General features: G+C 36.2%; 1 protein-coding gene across 1 annotated transcript; it reads left to right on the forward strand.

Annotated features, from left to right (window-relative positions):
- Window positions 1–408: 408 nt before the first annotated feature.
- On the forward strand, window positions 409–20775 carry gxylt2 (glucoside xylosyltransferase 2). Its single transcript, XM_073851737.1, has 7 exons — window positions 409–815; window positions 6599–6794; window positions 11323–11454; window positions 11550–11801; window positions 12650–12773; window positions 14672–14844; window positions 18082–20775. Exons 1-7 carry the CDS (start codon window positions 541–543, stop codon window positions 18259–18261), a joined length of 1332 nt encoding a protein of 443 aa, XP_073707838.1. The 5' UTR covers window positions 409–540; the 3' UTR covers window positions 18262–20775.
- Window positions 20776–21712: the final 937 nt, after the last annotated feature.

Consider the following 21712-nt stretch of genomic DNA (forward strand, 5'->3'; position numbering starts at 1 on the left):
AAAAACTTTCATCACGATGAATCGTTTGACAGCACTAAAATGAAAATAACTATTAATAGTAATTATTATGTGAGACACTTAATATACTCTTGGCAGAAGATTAAATTATAATAATAGGTCTATTAATTCATATAATATAATATTAATATAATAATTTATTATGATGATTGTGAACAAATATATTGTTTCATCATATAGCCAATTATTATAATAGAACGGTTATGTAAAAAAACAACATCTAAACCAGAAAAGTATTCATATCTTTTATTAGTATTGTTATTATTATTTACAGAACTTTCCCCACGGCAGCAGCAAGGTATTGTTTTTATGTCAGAAGTATTACAAGTATTACGGTAAGTAGTGTAAGGTCCGCCTTCAGAGATTCATTTACGTGTGTGATATCGGCGCTAAGCTGAGCAGCATCGTCTTCATCATCACAGTACAAATGAAGAAGTATGGCTGCACACTACAAATATGTCCCCATGTTTTAACCAGAGCCATGGTTAAAACATTTCCAAGCGGACAGACCACTTTTTCACCATGAGGATCCACTGCAAGATTGTGGCTATCGCGGTATGTTTCGGAGTTTTTCTACTTTTGTACTTTTTCGGGGGGAACGCTGCGGACGAGCCGCCGCTGAAAGAAGTTGCTAACGTTAAAGAAAAACATTTTCAGTCCTTCAATCATATCGAGGATATAGCACCGGCGAAAGAAGCAAAACAAACCAACGAAGAGCCACAGAAACCACCGAAACTAATCCGCAAAGAGCCGAAGTTGAGCAGCAGAGGAGGGGGGAATGTCATCGCAAAGACTCGGTAGGAAATTCTTCAAGTGCAACATCATGATCAGCAACCAGTTTAAAGCAGAAATAGTTTCAAGGTAGAATGTATAAATATGTATTACAAGATGTATTAAAGCTGTTTTTAATATAACAGAATATAATAGAATGCAGTATACTATAATGGAGGTTTTCCTTCTACTGAAGTTGATATATAGGCATCCTTTCAACTCCCTTCTGTGCACATGATCAGCGCTTTAGTTTCTCAAGGGCATTTATGATCTCATTGTGATTTGCAGTCTTTACAAATCCATGCAAACACATGATTTAATACCAATCCATAAATCATAAATCTTTTCCTGCCTGTCAACACAGCAATCCAACCAGGCATTCTTGTCAAAAGCCTGCTTTGACAATGGAGATTTAGGCAAGAATGTCTTGCACTGATTGTGCAACCTTAGGGTTTCTTAATATAACAAGAAAGAAATCATGCACTATCCACATCTAGATTACTATGCACTGATGTCTTAAATCTTACCAGAGACCAGTGTGCATTGCGCATGCTGCGAAGCAGAGTCCAAAAGCCCCCTCAGCCACGATTATCTCAATTGTATTTTCATTATGGCTTTATTAAAAAGGTCACCTTGAATGCAGTTGCCTCGTTCCCAAAGGGTCTCAACAGAGGACAAAATCAATGATTGGTTGTGCTGAGTGAGTGTACACAGTCCCTTGTGAGGGGAGGATGGAGTAGTTTATTCATCAAGATGATCCGCCCTTTCCGAGACATAATTAAAAGGAGCTGTCGCGTTCATTCTTTAAGTGAAGAGAAGATGGGTTCATTTGTGTCAGTATTTTGATACTGTAAAATCAATAACGTCCAGCTAGGCAAACTATAGATAGATGTCTTTTTAATACTATAAAATCAATCCTGCATTGAGGATGAGTTTAATATTCATTGCTTGTCGTCTTTCAGCAAGCGTATGTTATCGCCCCTCTGACAGCTTCACATAAACGCCACTAATTGCAGTTGTGAGATATCTCAACCCTTTGACCCTCATGTAGGGTTTCCAGCAGTGATCCATCTTGATGTCCACACCCCTGTGACTGCTCTCTGCTGATAAACCCACAATGCAAAGGGCCAATGCAGGCATGGGGAAATTAGTTAAACAGATCCACCGTACAAACAGGAGGGATGAGAGGGGGTGATTTGGAAAACGCTCTACGCGTTTAATTCCTGGCTCCCTATCCATCTCCGCAGAGGAAAGAGGAGGGGCGAAACCGTCTTGTCTCGTATGACCTGTTGTTTTATTTGGAAGTGGTTAACTCTTCCGCACGTTTTTACTTTAAGCGCATCCTCCAGACGTGCTTCCTGCCTCGCTGCTGCAAAACAGACAAATGTGTCCCTGATGATACGTTTCATCACGTTCAGGGGGGCCTGGAGGGTCTGTTTTGTCCTGAGGGCTCTAACAAACACAAACCTTTTGATCCTAATCTCTCATTTCTATTTTATTCTTAGCAAAGTTTGTATTATAAAAAGAATAGCTCACTAAAAAGTGAAAATTCCTTCTTGTATTCAACCTCATGTCTCGCCAAACAAAGAATATAGAGTGGTGCAGGTATTTTCATGTTTTATTCTACAACAGAAATATCTCTGTAATACCCGCATGTCATAATTGCGCTCTACTATTCTAACTTAAAACGTCAGGGAAAATGTATTTAAATGAAACCTGAAAGCTTAATGATAATGACATTGAAGTCATGTGAGCATGTACTTTACTGCCTACGTTTCGCTTTTTACTTCTGTAGAATGTATTTAGTCTTAAATTGATTAAAGTTTTGTTCATTTGTGAAGATTGTAATGATTTACATAAGTTACATATGTGACACTGGACCACAATGTTTTCAAAACTGGTTGAATAAAGTTGAAAGTTGAATAAATAAGGGCAATATTTGGCTGAGATGTAACTATTTGAAAATATGGAATCTGAGGGTGCAAAAAAATCTGAAAATTGTTTAAGTTGTCTAAATGAAGTTCTTAGCAATGTATATTACTAATCAAAAACTAAGTTTTGATATATTTACGGTTAGAAATTTACAAAATATCTCCATGGAGCATGATCTTTACTTAATATCCTAATGATTTTTGGCATACAAGAAAAATCTATGATTTTGACATACAATGTATTTTTGGCTGGTTTTGTGGTCCAGGGTCACATATAAGAATCAAATGGAAACAATATCAAAACAAAAATACATTAGAATACATTAAATACATTAGCAGTGCAACACTTTTTTGTTAGTCTAATAACATTGGCCACCAATTAAATGACTTTACCTGTATGGACACTGTATGTCCTTTTTTCTAAATATCTTGTATTTATTTCGAAGAACAAAGAAAGTCATACAGGTTTGGTGAGTAAATGAGACCGAATTAAATCTTTTGGGGATAAACCGTTCTTTAAAATCACACTTAAGTAGCGTGCAGCTGTATGTTCATGTTTCTTTCACACCCTTTCCCAAAAGAACCTGCTTTACTGGAAAGCTGGGGTGCTTATAACTAACACCTCTCTTGTGTTTTGCCAGAACTGCAAAACACCTCTGCACACGTTCCTGCAGCACCTAGGAATAAGTGTCTACTAACTGTCAAACGAATAGCTCGCTCTGTCATCTGTAATGCAGCTATGACTGGAGGCAACTGCCGCGTGGCAGCTACATTATATGAAGCCATAAACATGTCATGGAGGAAGACTAAGAACCCTCCATTTGTGTGTGTCTTTCTCTCCAGCTTCTTTATCACAGTTTCTACACAGAACACAGATATCTCTCCATTGTCACTCGTGCCTCTTGATAAGTCGATTCCTCCCCTGCGATGTTTATCTTCTAGCCTGGAGCACGCTAACGTTTCACTTCAGGTTTCAAATCCATGGAACAGCTGGCTCTGCCAGGACAGGCATGCAGAAATTCTGAAGAGGGGAAAAAGTGCTAATAATTTGGATGTAGATTATGGAGTGCGGTGCATAGCTCTAGGAAAAGCACTGACTGAATTCCATACACGCAGCAGCCTTGTGGGCCTGACTTGAATCAGCCTTCATTCTTCAATATGCTTTTTTTTTTGGATCTATCATTGGTGTTTTCCATTGTAGCATTTGTTTTCAGGTTTAAAGGACTGGTATTTAAGTGTATTCTGTCAGAATGTGCTTAATGAAATAAATAGTATTTGAATATGATTTTTGAAATGTATTTTTGTTTGCTTCCAATAGGAAACCCTTGAAATGATTTGCTAGCCTAAGATAAATTGAAATTATACTGCACTTCACGCTTGTGGGAAGCTTTGGCACTTTGTGCATCATGCACATTACAGATCTGCTTTATGCCAGCTTATTCTTTTTTTTCATAATTGGATGCAAAACATTTGCCTGCTTCACAAAAAATAATTTATTACATTTTTTAGAAAACAAAATAAGCAGTGCACTAACAACGAATACTGTCAGCACTTTTTATAAATATTACAAGTATCTATGAGATTAATATCAATGTTACTTTTGTTGATGTTGCATAATTAATTGTGCAGCCAATCAATGCAAGAATTAAAGTAATTCTTACATAGTTGCACTAAATTAAATGCATCTGTTTACATAAATGATTTTACAAATTATTTGTTAAAAAAAACTGTTCTAAATGAGGATAAATAATCAACTTGAAGGGAAGAGATAAAGTTGAAGTCAAAAGTTTACATACACCAGGAAGAATCTGCAAAATGTAAACATTTTAGCAAAATAAGAGGGATCATACAAAATGCATGTTATTTTTTTATTTAGTACTGACCTGAATAAGATATTTCACATAAAAGACATTTACAAATAATCCATAATAGTTGAATTTATAAAAATGACCCTGTTCTAAAATTAACATACACTGTGTTGTTACATGAAAGATCCACAGCTGTTTTTTGTTTAGTGATGTTCATGAGTCCCTTGTTTGTCCTGAACAGTTAAACTGCCCACTGTTCTTCAGAGAAATCTTTCAGGTCCCACAAATTCTTTGGTTTTTCAGCATTTTTCTGTATTTGAAAGGTTTCCAACAATGACTGTATGATTTTGAGATTCATCTTTTCACACAGAGGACAACTCATATGCAACTATTACATAAGTTTCAAATGTTCACTGATGCTCCAGAAGGAAAACGATGCATTAAAAGCCGGGGGTGTAAACTTTTGAACAGTAAAAATTTTTCTTATTTTGCCTAAATATCATATATTTTTTATTTAGTACTGCCCTTCAGAAGCTACAGAAGACATATGTTTCCCAGAAGACAAAATAAGGTAAATTTACCCTGATTTTCAAATTCAAAAAGTTTTCACCCTCCGGCTCCTAATGCATTGCGTTTCCTTCCAAAGCATCAGTGAGCATTTTTAACCTTCTGTAATAGTTGCATATGAGTCCCTCAGTTGTCCTCAGTGTGAAAAGATGGATCTCAAAATCATACAGTCATTGTTGGAAAGTATTCAAATACACAAAAATGCTGGAAAACCAAAGAATTTGTGGGACCTGAAGGATTTTTCTGAAGAACAGCGGGTAGTTCCGTTTCATTTTCATTATTTTTGTGGATCACTTTTAATTTGATTGTATATTGCTAGTCTGTTATACCTATTGTATTGCTCAGCAAGGAATCATCAGTATCAGCCTTAAAACTGTTCCAGGAACTTTCGATAAGGAGTGCAATATTTAATTTGCTTTCACAGACTCTAAACATTTCCAGATGTGTCCACTCAGACTGCAAGAATTTTTATAAGCTCAGAGTCTGTGAACATTTCATTTTGTATATAAATGGTATTGAATTCAGTAGTGTGTTGGTCATATGCTTGATGTTTTTGATCAAAGAATAAATGCCTCTCAGTGGACAAATGATTGAAAAAATGAAAGGAATAAAATGTTTGATATCATTCAATCAGACCATTGATGCAATTCCTGTTGCCTAATTTGCAGAGCTGTAAACAAGGGAAGCTTTTTCCACAGGAAACCACAGCCATCAAAGCAGATTCTACATTCTTTTGTGATACTAGTCAGAAAAATCAGAAAATATCCCTATTGTCAAAGCCCAAGGTGTTTCCATGTTTTGCCTATTCTTTATTTCACTTCATATCAAGGTCTGTGGTTCGCTTGAAATGAGAGCAGGAGTGTTTGCACGTCCTTGGCTTAATGGAAGCTCTTTGATGTCTGTTTGAAAAGTCTGCGTGCTTTTCTTGCGGTATGAATTCGTTTCCTTCACCAAAGCCTTGGATAAATGGAGGACTTTTTTCCCAGAGGTCGTCTCTTGGGTGGATCTTAGAGGGTTAGAGAGTTTACTTCCCTGGAGTGATAGAGACTCAACATGAATCACAAAAGCAAACACCACACCAATAACAATTACGTTGGTGACTCGACAAGCAAGAGTGCTGCTTGTCATGTTTAAGGTCTTTTTGTTGAAATAAAATTAATTTCTCTGAGAAATAAAGACGAAACGATTCTACGGGTGACATCTTGTCTGCTAATTTTCAATATTTTTAGATTCGCTGTATAATTTTAATATTCAATTTGAATTCTAGTTTGCCCTTGTTTGCTCTCATCAAGTTGCAAGTTGGTCTGACTCTAACTTGTTTACCCTTGAATCATTTAAATGAGGTTTTCAATGTGCCAGGGGAACCATGTGCAGCATAAGGAATATTTTACGAGCGTGCTGTCTCATGCTTTGACCTGGCTGATTCGCACCAGATGTTTTTGTTGTTGATGTCACAGTTTGGATGAGTTTTGATGGATTTAAGCTTCTTTTCTTTACCTCTAGGCAGAAAAGTGAGGTGGGGCGCCATGGGTCAAAGGTCACACAAGCAGAAGATGTCATGCACCTGGCAGTGGTGGCTTGTGGGAACCGTCTGGATGAAACGCTCAACATGGTGAAGTCCGCACTGCTCTTCAGCATAAAGAAGATCCAATTTCACATCTTCGCAGAGGAGGACCTGGCCGAACAATTTGAAAAAGGGGTGAGAGCTTGTCTCTTGACTCTTTCATCTTTGCTGTGGCTACCTGAGGTTTTTGATGTTGATTGTAATGCCTAGCTGACTGGTGACCTATATATTTTTTTTTTGAGTATCTATACCTATCAAACAGGCGTGCCGTAGGTGTCCTGAAAAGTGAAGCCAAAAGTTTTCGATCGCCCCCCGGTGGCTGGCTGCAGTATAGGTCATAAACCCCGCCCTCTCCATGTAATCTAATGGGACGAGAGCTAAACTAAATAATCGAATTACACAGCAAATAATTTTTTTCCAAAGGTGATTTCCATTGTGTGAGGTAGTTCTTATAATGCTGACTCCTGCTCAGGTGTTCGTTTTTCTAATAAGTTTGCTTTTAAGTAGTTATTTGATGCTATAAAATGTGGGTGTGGTGGTGTCATGATTGTGATCGTGCGATTGGGTCTGCGGGAGTTTGGGCGGGACTTTGACACCGCGGCTCCGCCTCACGACTCTACTGCGCATGCTCTGGCTCCAAACGAACCTCTACTGCGCATGCTCTGGCTCCAAATGACGTAAGTTCCCCCAAGATGGTAGTGCCCATATTGAGCTATTTTGGCTTCACTTTTCTATAGTGGAAAGAAGCGGAGAGGCGTTGTCCATATTTTTTACAGTCTATGCTATCAAAGGGTTATTTTTATACTCAAAAAAGCAGAACAATGGGTAGCTGAATTTCAGTTCCCACTAAAATCATCTGGCTGGCTCTTTAGCTATTTTATCTCTGCAGTAGGCTATATTTTACTTCAGACAAAGCTTCATCCCCTAACTATACCTCTTTCTTAGACCAAAAAAATCTGGCACACATTTTGGGACATAATTCTGTTGGTAATTGCTTCACTCTTTTTCTTTAAGTCTAGATGCAATATTCCAGTATGACTACTAGTTTTTGGGTTTTTTGTAATAATGCAGTGCATGTTTGACCAGTTCAGTTTCTTATTTATTATTTTGGTAAGATTCACACGTTTTTTTGTGGTGCTTTTCTAAGGCAAACTCACTATTTATATACCTTTTGCAAACAGCCAAATCACTGTTGCTCTTGTTCACATGATATTATTACAGGGTTCGTACAGACACAATAAAATTTAATTCAAGGACATTTCAAACCCTACTTTTTTGATTTTCAAAGACTTCAATGAGAGATCTCACTTGTCAAACAATGCCTTATCTTTCAAATTCCAAAATAAATAAAAATGGCATATGCAAAGTATTACAAAGTATGCTACACTTTAGTTTATTAAAACCACTGTTAGTTTTCTTAATGGATTTTTACTTGTGTATACTTCACTTTTTTTCTTTGTTTTGTTTTTAGAAATGTACTGCCTTGATGGTTCAATGTTTTCTACTGTTTAAGAAATCGGAAAAAAAGATTAATGAAATCACTCTGAGATCTTGATCTGAATCAAATGATTCACAGTCCACACTCTGAAGTTCTGATCTAGAGCAAAAGATTTGCGAACTTGCTCTGAAGTTTCAATCTAAATGCTCATTCGTGGACAATTATTTCAGATCAGGACACGGAGTGTTCTGACAAGCTACGCCATATCGCACTCAATATCGCATTCGATATTAAGCTCGATATGGCGTAGCTTGTCAGAGATATACGTCTCTGTGTATTAATTGCCGCTCCAGCGGAACCTGAGCGGAACGCACGTGATGGAGATTTACTACTAATCAAAGTACCGGCTTCATTGACTAAACGCGCCTCACAATATCGTTCGATATATTGTCCAGCCCTATACTCAAGTAACTATTAAGATTGTTACTTTTACTCTTACTTAAGTAAATATTTCCATAAGTACTTGTACTTTTACTTGAGTACAGATTTTGGGTACTCTACCCACCTCTGATCGCGAATCATTTAATTTGCAAAATGATTCATGAACCCGTTCTGATCTGAATCAAATGATTTGCGATACACGATCTGAAGTCCCGATCTAAATCAAATCATTTGCTATGCATGTTTCCAAGTCCTGATCCAAGTCATATGATTTGCAAACCAGCTCTGAAGTTCTGATTTAAATCAAATGACTCGCAATATGCGATTTGAAGTCCCAATATGAAACAAATGAGTTTAAATCAGTCAGGGTTCCAGAGAGGTTACAGCATAAATGACTCTCTCAGTTCATCTATTCCTCTTTTCGCATCTTCAGCCATGTATAATATATACGACATTGGTCAGTACTACTACTAGGCTCAGCTTGCTAGTTTTCTAACATTAACTGAATTAAGTGAAAAGTGTGTGGTTTTTTTTGAATATGTGAATTTTGCATTAAAAAGATATGTGCTTACTGAAAAAAAAAATTAAACCTTTATTTCATAGATGCATTGTCTTTCAATAATTCAAGCACATTAAACACCTTGTACCCTGTTATTATTTATAATAATTCTAATTATTTATTATGATGAATGTATTTTTACATCCTTCACAAGTACACAATTTGTACCCAAGATTTCTCATTTCTCATTTCCCTGACTGTCAGTTGTATTGTACTAGTGGCTTTGTGGTAACCCTCAGACAATGTCAAGCTAACCCTGACAACCAGTCTGGTGAGAAAGGTAACACGAGAATCCTCCATGCATAAATCTATTGATTTCTTGCTCTTAACACATTATTTGGTTTCTAGTACTGCGCTCTTTCTCCACAGTCCTAATCGCTTCTCTCCACAGAGGGACTGTTATTGAAAATAGCAGTACATAGTTTTTTAATGCTTTTTGAGAAGTGCCCTCTGGCCTAGAACTGATCTTGATCTAGTTCTGCACCATATTGCTGCAGATAAAGGAACTGAAGGCTTTGAAGTGCGATAGAGAAGGAATGCAATGTCATGTTTGTTATTCAAAAGATTGCCTCAATAGGGCCTTTTCAGCAGTAGTTATTTGGCTGTCAGCAGGATATTATAAACCAGTAGTTTGGGTTATGACCCAAAAATGAATTGCAGGCCTGTTCTGATGGGGTCATGGACAGCTGGAAAAAATAATGCTAAATGAGAGCCTTAAAGTGCAAGCAACTGTATAATCATGGATGGTTAGGATAAAAAATATATATATTTTTAACATTTATAAGAAAAGGGAAAAAGTATAATGGATTTTGAAAATGCCTTCTGTTTTCTGATTTTGAATAATTTAGCATATTGCTTGGCCTTTACAAATATTTTAGGGGTGACCCCAAATAGGCAAAGACAATGTTTAGAGGATGAGCCTGCTTCGACTACCAATCTCACAGTTGAATCTTCGCAGAGTTATTATGAAATGAAGATCATGCCATTTTTGGCTGAATGTCTGATTTAACATAGAACTACTGGTTTTATCAGTAAGTAATATACAGCCTATTATGAAAAATGTGAAAAAGAAGCTTTTAATAAATATTTTTATCATGCGTGAATAAATCCAACCACGCCTGTGACAGCTTTAGGTTTCACTTTGCATGAAGGGAAATTCTAGGGGAAATTGTAAGGGGATTTTTATTATTATAGGTATTATTTGCTCTACTTTCAAATAGTGTTCTTTGGAATCTCCGAATGCTTCATCAGCATGTCTGAATTATTTTGACAAAAGAACAACATGGTTGGATACCGTAAATTACACATTTGTTGAATATGCAACATGATTGGATGAGAGAAAAGTAGACTAAATTTGATTAGAGTACAAATATTGAGTCAAAGTATTTCCTCTTTGAAAAACTGTAGACCATTACTTGCAAGAAATTCTCAAAAGACTTTTGTCTCATACCTTTCTTAAAATACAAAAATTGCCACAATAGTCATGTATCTCCTTGGTTTATTAAACGATTAGTTCACTTCCAGAATTAAAATTTACAGACCATTTACCTACCCCCATGTCATCCAAGATGTTTGTCTTTCTTTCTTCAGTCGCAAAGACATTACGTTTTTTTGAAGAAAACATTCCAGGATTTTTCTAAATAGAGTGGACTTCTATGGTTTCCAATGGTGTAAACTTCCACCTTATCTAGTGAAACGATCAGTCACTTTCTAAAAAAATTACAAATATACAAACTTATATACTTTTTAACAACAAATGAACATCTTGGATGACATGGGGGTGAATAGAATGTCAGGAATTTTTATTCTGGGGGAGGTGAACTAATCCTTTAAATTGGTTTATTCTTTACCTAGATATAACAAAAGCAACATAGCTAAATTTGTTATTTTCATGCATTTTGTCCAAGAAGCATAAAAGCATAAAAAACATTAAATTACACACAGGTTTGGGCCAAAGCTAAAAGCTCAAAATATTAATCTTCATGATACAAAAACATGTCATGTCTAACAATATGAGTAGGCATCTTTGGGACTTGCCCATGCAACAAAAAGGCATTCCATAAATCACAGCTCCCACAAATATCACAAAATCTTGCTTTATTTGAAGTATTGTTATAGATTTCCTCACACACTTATCTTCGCTGACACCTGTAAGCAATAGATGTGCGGTTTACAGAAGACTGACATCCATGACATTGACTGATTCTTTCAATTTCCTCTCTCAGTTCAGTCAGTGGCCTCAGACGGTGTCCTCCAGGTTTCACTACAGCATATATCCAATCACCTTCTCTGTGGGGAATGCAGACGAATGGAAGAAACTCTTCAAGCCATGTGCCGCCCAGAGGCTGTTTCTTCCCGTAGGTTCCCATCGCTGCTTGATGTTCTCTCTTCATTTGTTTGTGTTTTCCACCTCACCACACCAGTTGTAACCAAGTGTTTCCTCTAATATCAGGTTATCCTAAAGGACGTTGACTCGCTGTTGTATGTGGACACAGATGTTCTCTTTCTCCGGCCTATGGATGACATCTGGAAATTTCTAAAGGCTTTCAACAGCACTCAGTTAGCGGCCATGGCCCCAGAGCACGAGATCCCCAAGATTGGCTGGTATAGCCGCTTCGCAAGACATCCCTTTTATGGAGTGACAGGGGTCAACTCAGGGGTCATGCTAATGAACCTCACACGGATTCGTAGCACTCTCTTCAGGGTGAGGAACAATACAATTGACTTTTCCAGCTTCTTTTGCAATTCTAAAATCCTAGTCCACATATCTGTATTTTAAAGAGTTAGGTCAAACAAAAATGAAAATTGTCATTAATTATGTCGTTCCAAACCCGTAAGACCTTTGTTCATCTTCAGAACACAAATTTAAGGTGTTTCTAATGAAATCTGACAGCTTTCTGACCCTCTATAGACAGCAACGCAAGTACCATGTTCAAGGCCCAGAAAGATAGCAAGGACATTGTTAAAATAGTCAATGTGACATCTGTGCTTCAACCTTAATTTCATGAAGCTATGAAGATACTTTTTGTCGACAAAGAAAGCAGAAGTAACAAGTTTTTTTCAACTCTATCTTCTCTTCTGTGTTGGTCTTCGCCATGCGTTCACAAGAGTAAATATTTTAGATTTCATGTATGTTTGCGTCACTGTATTTTTTTTTTGGTGTTTGGTTATTACTATATTTTGCTGGTGCTTTCCTCATGTGATTTATTTCTCTTGGTAGTGGGCTGAGGCTTTGGCGTTCACTTGTCTTCTGAGGTTTCTTTGCGCATTTAAACCCTTTTAACCTCAGGCTGTTTTTAGTAGGCAGTGATGGAAGTCTACTGATTGCCATCCGTCGAGAGCGAGTGGGTGACAGCAGTCTGGATTAGCATATTTCTGTAACTCCGCTAGAAGTGTAATTTCCAACCCAAGCACATTTTCAAGGCTGTCTGGGGGGACAAAAAGGAAATTTCTTCTTCTGAAAAAACCTCAATTTCCATATCAACAGCTGTCTGAAAAGTGGCTGCCAGACTCACTGTTGAGGAAAATAACCTGCCACTATTGATTTTACAGAACAGCATGATCGCCAGTGGTCTGTCATGGGAAAATCTGCTTCACCCTCTCTATCAGAAATACAAGAACCACATCACATGGGGAGACCAAGACCTCCTCAACATCATCTTCCACTACAATCCAGGTACATGTGTGTTTGCTCAGATTCATGCTTGATTATGATGTGTGATTTGACAACACTAGCAAAAAAGAACTACGGTAATGCAGTGGGCACCATGGTAAATTGTTTTTTGTACCATTAAATATGCTGTAAATACAGCATAAAGAGAGATCATACAAAATGCATGTTATTTATTTAGCACTGACCTGAATAAGATATTTCACATAAAAGACCTTAACATAGAGTCTTGTATACAACTAATATATTCAAACGCTCACTGATGCTTCAGAAGGAAGCACGATGCATTAAGAGCCGGGGGTGAAAACTTTTGAACAGAATGAAGATGTGTACATTCTTCTTATTTTGCCTAAATATAATATATTTTTTTCATTTAGTATTGCCCTTCAGAAGCTATAGAAGATGCATGCATGTTTCCCAGAAGACAAAATAAGTAAAATTTATCCTAATCTTTAAAATCAAAAAGTTTTCACCCCCAGCTCTTAATATAGTTGCATATGAGTCTCTCAGTTGTCCTCAGTGTGAAAAGATGGATCTCAAAATCATACAGTCATTGTTGGAAAGAGTTCAAATACACAAAAATGCTGAAAAAATCAATGAATTTGTGGGACCTGAAGAATTTTTCTTAAGAACAGCGGGCAATTTAATTGTTTAAGACAAACTTGGGACTCATGAACAACTATCACTAAACAAAGCTGTGGATAATTCAGGTAACAACACCGTATAAAGAATCAAGTGTATGTAAACTTTTGAACAACATAATTTTTACAAATTCCGGACTATATGTACGTCTTTTATGTGAAATGTCTTATTTAGGTCAGTACTAAATAAAAAAACAACATGCATTTTGTATGATCCCTCTTATTTCTGTAAAATAATTAACATTTTGCAGATTATGCAAGGTGTATGTAAACTTTTGACTGTATATGTCAAAATACCTTTGTTTTAGTGTGTTTTTTGGAATACGTCATACTATTAATACCATGTTTCTGGACATGTGCCACAGTAATACCATGGTATTGTTAAAAAAAACACACATCATGATACATGTACTATATTAATCCCAAGTTTTTTCCATGTGACATAGTAATACAATGGTATTCCTTTAAGGAATATTGGAGCATTGTATAAATAATGCTATGGTATCATCAAAATACTTTGGTTTTACCATGGTTTTGGACATGACAATGCTTTGATCAAAAAGATTGTTCATACTGTGGTAAATACAAAAATACATCAGTATTATCATGTTTTTACACATGTAACATGGTGTATATAAGTTTTTGAGTGCAACTTGCAAAAAAAAAAAAAGTCTACTTTACTTCTGTTGCTTTGCACTCTATAGTGTTACAGCACTAGTTTAATTAAGGTGTTTTTTTTTTTTTTTTTGCTGGAGGCTTAAATCCAATTTGAAAAGCAGTTTTACTTATTTTACTTGTGAAGCCCTGCAGCTTTGTATCATGAACATCTTAACTACACTTTCCAACTGTGATTGTTATTTCTAGTGCAGAGGAGAAGCCAGGTGCTATGTTTTTTCATTTGTACTTTTCTCAGAAAATCAAAAAGACCTTATATGACAGGAAAGTTTTTTTGGACGGCTCTCTCTTTCCTCACCCTCCTGAAAGTTTCTATTTTATCTGTTTTTTTAAAGAGATAAAGCCCTTTTGTGTGTAAATACTTCTTTTGACTGGAACAGGTGTGACAGATACTGACGGGTGCAGTTATTAAGGTCTCTGAATTGGTGAGACACTTGGCAAGCATAGTGTTTATTTGACAGCTCTAATGGAATGGGTCCAAAGGCTAGACCAAGCAAAAACAACAGCAGAAAAATGAAGACACTAAGCACATGGGTATGATATTTGCAGTTTGGATAAAACGTTGAATATTTGTCTTTGTGTCTGCAGAGTGTCTGTACATATTTCCATGCCAGTGGAACTACAGACCAGATCACTGCATGTATGGAAGCAACTGCAAGGCTGCGGAAGAGGAGGGGGTGTCTATTCTTCATGGTAACCGTGGCGTGTACCATGATGACAAGCAGCCCGCATTCAGAGTGGTGTATGACACCATACATGAGGTAAGCTGCCACTGTCTCTTCAGGAGACAATTGTATGATCAAACTAATGGAATGGCTATTAGACTGATGATAATAATAAGAATACAATATTTCACATAAAATGTGTTTACATTTAGTCCACAAGAGGAAAATAATAGTTGAATTTATAAAACTTGCCTGGTTTAAAACTTTACATCCCATTGATTCTTAATACTGTGTTCTTACCTGAATGATTCACAGCTGTGTTTTTTTTGTTTAGTGATAGTTTTTCATGAGTCCCTTGTTTGTCCTGAACAGTTAAACTGCCTGCTGTTCTTTAGAATAATCTTTCAGGTCCCACAAATTGTTTGGTTTTCCAGCATTTTTGTGTATTTGAACCCTTTCCAACAATGACTGTATGATTTTGAGATCCATTTTTTCACACTGAGGACAACTGAGGGACTCATATGCAACTATTACAGAAGGTTCAAATGCTCACTCATGCTTCAGAAGGAAAAACCATGCATTAAAAGCCAAGGGGTGAACAGAATGGAGATGTGTACATTTTTCTTATTTTGCCTAAATATCATATTTTTTTCAGTTTCAGAGGCTTTAAAAGATAGTTACTTGTTTCTCAGAAGTAAAATAACTTAAATTTACCCTGATCTTTAAATTCAAAAAGTTTTCACCCCCGGCTCTTAATACATCATGTTTTCTTTCTGAAGCATCAGTAAGCATTTGAACCTTCTGTAATAGTTGCATGAGTCTCTCAAGTGTCCTCAGTGTGAAAAGATGGATCTCAAAATCATACAATCTTTGTTGGAAAGGGTTCAAATACACAAAAATGCTGAAAAAACAAAGAATTTGTGGGACCTAAAGAATTTTTCTGAAGAACAGCAGACAGTTTAACTGTTCAGGACAAACAAGGGACTCATGAACAACCATCGCTAAACAAAAAACACAGCTGTGGATCATTCAGGTAACAACACAGTATTAAGAATCAAGCATATGTAAACTTTTAAACAGGGTAATTTGTATTAATTCAACTATTATTTTCTATTGTTTACCATATGTTTGGCTGTGATTGGCTCATGTGATAAATCCTGCCTCTTGTGTTCGCATTCCACATTCTCAAATAATTCTGAATGAACACTATAATGGCGTTAATGGGAAGACTAATTAAAAAAAGAGAGTAAATAACTCGCACACCTAGATATAACCACTGTGTTACATCAAAATAACACATTGCCTGAGTTTTTAGTGAGTAATCATGAGAAAAATTGGAAAGAAAAATGGTTAAAAGTTAACAGCTATTAAAAAGAACAGCTGAACATATGTTCACAAATTAATTATATTGTTTAAATTGTTCCTGCCTTGAGTTGTTATTTTGAAATAAATGTAAAATGCCTAAAAACACTAACTTGATGAGATTCATACTTGGCTTTAATAAATAGAATATAGATTACATTGTTAATGTAAAAACACACATTCAATTTTTAATTTTGAAATCTGAAATAAATAAGCTTCACATTGATGTATGGTTTGTTAGGACAGGACAATATTTGGCCGAGATGCAGCTATTTAAAAATCTGAAATCTGAGTGTGCAAAAATCTCAATACTGAGAAAATCACCTTTAAAGTTGTCCAATTGAATTTCTTAGCAATGCATATTACTAATCAAAAATTAAGTTTTGATATATTTATGGTAGGAAATTTACAAAATATCTTCATGTAACATGATCTTTACTTAAAAGATAACCATTGCTAAAATGCAACCTGGGCTGTTTTTTTACTGTAAACGAGACAAACTTATATCTAAAAGCATAATTATGACAAACGAGCCGTTTTTGAGATTGACTGTGATTTTTGTTTTGTGGTCATTGGCCGGTGAATGGGAGTACTAGGGGCATAACTTTGAGCGCATCAAAATCAATATTTTTACAACACTAAGAAGGCTCGATACACCATGAAACTTTGCTCGAAGTATCGCCTGGGTCTCTACACATGAACTCGAGCATTGAGAACATTGTTTGTGTACACAGAGTTTACTAAAAAGAAAGTTTTTGAACAACTCACTTTCACTGTTTGAGTTTCCGCTCGCGGCCGTCTTGCCAGTCAAGAGGTGTCGATCTCCGAATGCGAGGAGAGTAAAGACGGATCGCTCCTAAAGCATATTTCCATATAAATGCACGGCTAATTCGTTGTTTTGTCGCAAGTGAAAAACAATATTAACCTTCTAGTTGTAAAAAGAGCCTCATATAAGCCTAATATTTCGTCCTATGGAGTCCATTCATTCGCATTCGGAGATCGACACCTCTTGACTGGCAAGATGGCTGCGAGCGGAAACCCAAACAGTGTAAGTGAGTTGTTCAAAACCTTTCTTTTTAGTAAACTCTGTGTACACAAACCATATTCTCAATGCTCGAGTTCATGTGTAGAGACCCAGGCGATACTTCGAGCAAAGATTCATGGTGTGTCGAGCCTTCTTAGTGTTGTAAAAATATCGATTTTGATGCGCTCAAAGTTATGCCCCTAGTACTCCCATTCACCGGCCAATGACCACAAAACTAATTAATTAATTATGCTTTTAGATACAAGTTTGTCTCGTTTACAGTAAAAAAATACAGACCAGGTTGCATTTTGGCAATAGTTATCCTTTAATATCCTAATGATAATTGGCTTAAAAAAAATGTATAATTTTGACACATACAATGTATTTTTGGCTGTTTCTACAAATATACCCGTGCAACTTAAGACTTTTGTGGTCCAGGGTCACAAATATTAATATAATAACCTAGACACAAAACAGTCCCATAGCACCACACTAAAAACAAGCAAAAAAACTCCCTAGCAACACCCTTGCAAACAATCGATATTTTCCAGAGAATATAAGAGCCAGTTGTTTGACTAATTTTTTTTCATAAGATTTTAAGCTTAAGAAACGTAATCCATTTGTCTTTGCTTTGCCAGTCCACTTTCTAATTTTCAGTGCTAACAAAGCAAAACCTGAGGTTGTTGAATCATATGAGAATAAATAGAAGTGTTGCATTGTGCATTCAGAGTGCAGTCTCCTTGAATCTCTTCTTGAAGGCTAATAGCAGGAAAGTGTCTCTTCAAGAGGAAGCCTTTTGTACGGTTGAATCACGTGGGCTCCGCTGCTGTTCAGAATTCAGTCAGATATGAAATGTGGACCTTGTTTATTGTGCCTCAGCAAACACACCAAAGCAGTACCTTGAACACTTTGAAATGTAATGCATTTCATCTCTCATTCTCTTTCAGTATCCTTTTGAGGAGAACTTGTTCCAGTCTTTATTTTACCCTCTTCAGACTAAGTTCCTAGACACAGTTAACACCCTTTGTGGAAGGATACCACAAGTGTTCCTCAAACAGATCGAGAAGACCATGAGGGCTGTTTATGAGAAAAAAGTGGTGCGCCGTGTCCGACCGCCACACGAGTAATGAGCCTCGACTGCGTTTCAACATCATAAGGAAGAATCTCTGCCTGCCGCTTGGATCAGAGTGATCTTTTTCATCGAAGACGAGTGATGCCAGAGGCAAGCTACTTTCGCTCCATTAGGCACAGTATGAGCTTCATGAGCCAGAGGAGTTGGAGATATAAGCTGGAACAGTTTCTTTTGAGCAGACGTTTCGCTCTGCTGGATGGAAACAGCAATGCAGGATGAATGCAAAACTCTTGAAAACAGAGAAGTGACCAAGTGCATTCAGTGTCTCCAGCTGTGGGTAACCAACCACCTGAATGTTTCTAAAAGAATATGAGAGACTCATAGGCAAAGCTGTTTTTAGCCAGCCCAAAAATATGGATTCAGAGCTGTTTATTTACAACTGTGTTGTACCAATTTTCAGCATCTAGTTCATTATGTCTAGTATTACGCAATTGGAGCATTTGTGTCTCAGTACAATTCTTATATTTAAGTAGCTGCACCAATTTGTTTGTGCATTCTGCTGCTTAATAGCATGAGATATAACGCCTTGTTTTCAAGCCACAAAAATGAATGTAGCACGCAGAAACAACCAAAGAGAACTAGCCTGTCAGCCTTTAGAGTTCAGTAAGATGTACATTCAGTTTAAGCACAGCCCTAATGGTGGATGTTCACACTGTTTACATTGAAGATGACTTGTTAGTAAGACTAGAAAGGAGCCTGATGTTGTAATGTTGTTATTTGGATTGCATTTTAATATATATGTATATAGAATTTCATGAGGTAACCTTTGGCCTTTTGTGAATTCCAATTAAGTCATATACACTACCAGTCAAAAGTATTTGTACTGTACGATTATTAATGTTTTTTTAAGTCTCTTTTGCTCACCAAGCCTGTATTTATTTGATCCAAAGTACAGCAAAAACAGTAAAAAATTGAAATATTTTTACTGTAATAACTGTTTTACGTTGAATATATTTTACAATATAATTTATTTCTGATTTAAAAGCTGAATTTTTAGCATTGTTACACCAGTCACATGATTCTTCAGAAATCATTCTAATATTCTTTTTTTTTAGTTTTGCTGCTCAAAAACATTTATTATTATTATGTTGAAAACAGCGGAGTAAATTTTTTTTCCAGGTTTCTTTGATGAATAGAGAGTTCAGAGGAAGTGTTTATCACAAATAGACATTTGTAACATTATAAATGTCTTTATCGTCACATTTTAAAAATGTAAAGCATCTTTGCGAAATAAAAATAATACTTTCTATAATATATTTGCCACAACATAAAAAAAATATGTCTCCAAGCTTTTGAATGCTATAGTTTATAATGTTACAACTCTTTTTATTTCAATTAAATGCTGATCTTTGAATCGTTCCATTCATGTTTTAAATAGTGATAATAAGAATGATAAAGAAAGTTTCTTAAACAGCAAATCAGCATATTAGAATTATTTTGGATAGATCTATGTGACATAAAAAAAAATGGTGTAATGATGCTGTAAATTTAGCTTTGATCACAGGAATACATTACATTTTAAAATGTATTCAAATAGAAAGCAGTTATTTTAAATAGTAAAAATATTTCACATTTTATGTGCTTTTGTTGTATTTGGGATCAAATAAATGCAGGCTTGGTGAGCAGAAGAGACTTAAAAAACATAAACAAAATTACTGTTCAAAAACTTTTGACTGGTAGTGGATATTCATTTGACAAGCCTATTCTGATTAACATAATTTGATGTTGAATGTGATTTTTAGAATAACCTGACACAGTTTGTGTAAGCAAAAGGTCTATGTGTTAAAGTGTTTTTAGCAATTCAGTCCAGTCAAGTTCAAAGGAAACATTTTGTTGTTTTACCCTGTGCTTTGTTAGGAGTTCTAACAGTCTAACAGTAACTTCTGCCATAGTGGGATTAAACTAATGTGATCATTTATGTGGCAGTTAGAAAGGTTTATACATCGCAACAGTATTATATACATAAAAACAAAACTACAATAAAACCATCAAACCACACACAGATGTACAGTTTACAGTAAAGTGCACTTTTTAAATAAATGCTGAATTTGGCAAAGAAAATGGCAAGATTAGTTAAACAAAAACTCTCTGCACCCAATATGATCAGTTTACCCATCTCTTAAAAAAAAGAAAGAAAATAAATTATTTTAATTTTGTGTAATCGCAGCCTTTTAATTTGTCAACCGTTTTTGTGTGAAAGTACGAGCGTCATATAAAAAGCAAGAGTGTGTTGTGATGTGTGTTTGATATGTTCATTAGCACAATGTGCTTGATTATATGTGTGACCAGTTTCCAGCCTCCTGTCACTGGTCTGGGATCAGTGATGACATTTCTTTAACTGGAAACTCAGGAGATTGTTATACATCTCATGTTATCTCTGTGTTAAGAGATGCACCAGCGATGTTCATTGTATCCAGTGTGCTGAATGTCTTACATTGTGTATTATTGTCCTTTTATACAGAAGTGTGTATGTCAGAAATGTTATAAATAAATATGCATTTAATATTGATTTAACTTTGTCTCGTTGTTTTATGTATTGCATTTATATATTATACAAACATACATTTCATTATAGTGCCATGTAATACAAGGCATGCTTAGGTAATGCCTCAATTACCTAAAAAGATACCCTAAAATATACAGCAAAGCCTGAAATTATTCATACCCCTGGCAAATTCTGACTTAAAGTTACTTTTATTCAACAAGCAAGTTTTTTTGGTTTGGTTTGTGGACAGTCATGGCAAAGGAGACAAAGGAAGCTCACTGAGGACCTGTGGCTATGCATTGTGGCTTCTCACAAGTCAGGAAAGGGCTATAAGACCATATCTAAATGTTTTAAAGTTCCAGTGGCTACAGTGTAAAGTATTATTAAAAGATACAAGACGTTCCTCACTGTGACAAATCTCAGAGGACATGGTCAGAAGCCAAAAGTGACACCTGTGCTGGCCAGGAGGATAGTGAGAGAGGTAAAAAAGAATCCAAGGATCACCACCAAGGCCATCCTGATGAATCTGGGCTCTGCTGGGTTCTACAGACGCAGACCAAGGAGGACACCACTTCTCCAGATAAGGCACACAAAAGTCCACTTGGCCTTTGCAAATGCTCATCTGGACAAAGAAGACGACGTCTGGTCTTCTGTTTTATGGTCAGATAAAACAAAAATTAAATTGTTTGGCCACGATGTAGCCTTCATTTGGCGTAAAAAAGGAGAAGCCTTCAACCCTAAGAACACCATCCCCACTGTCAAACATGGTGGTGGGAACCTAATGTTTTGGGGGTGTATTTCAGCCGGTGGACCAGGGAACCTAATCACAGTAAACGGCAGCATGAAAAAGGAGCAGTACATCAAAATTCGCAACAACATCAGGCAGTCTGCAGAGAAACTTTTGGACCATTGGACATTTCAGCACAACAACGACCCAAAACACAGCAAAAGTGGTGAAGAA

The sequence above is a fragment of the Garra rufa genome, chromosome 12 (assembly GCF_049309525.1).
Source record: "Garra rufa chromosome 12, GarRuf1.0, whole genome shotgun sequence".
Classification (NCBI taxonomy): domain Eukaryota; kingdom Metazoa; phylum Chordata; class Actinopteri; order Cypriniformes; family Cyprinidae; genus Garra; species Garra rufa.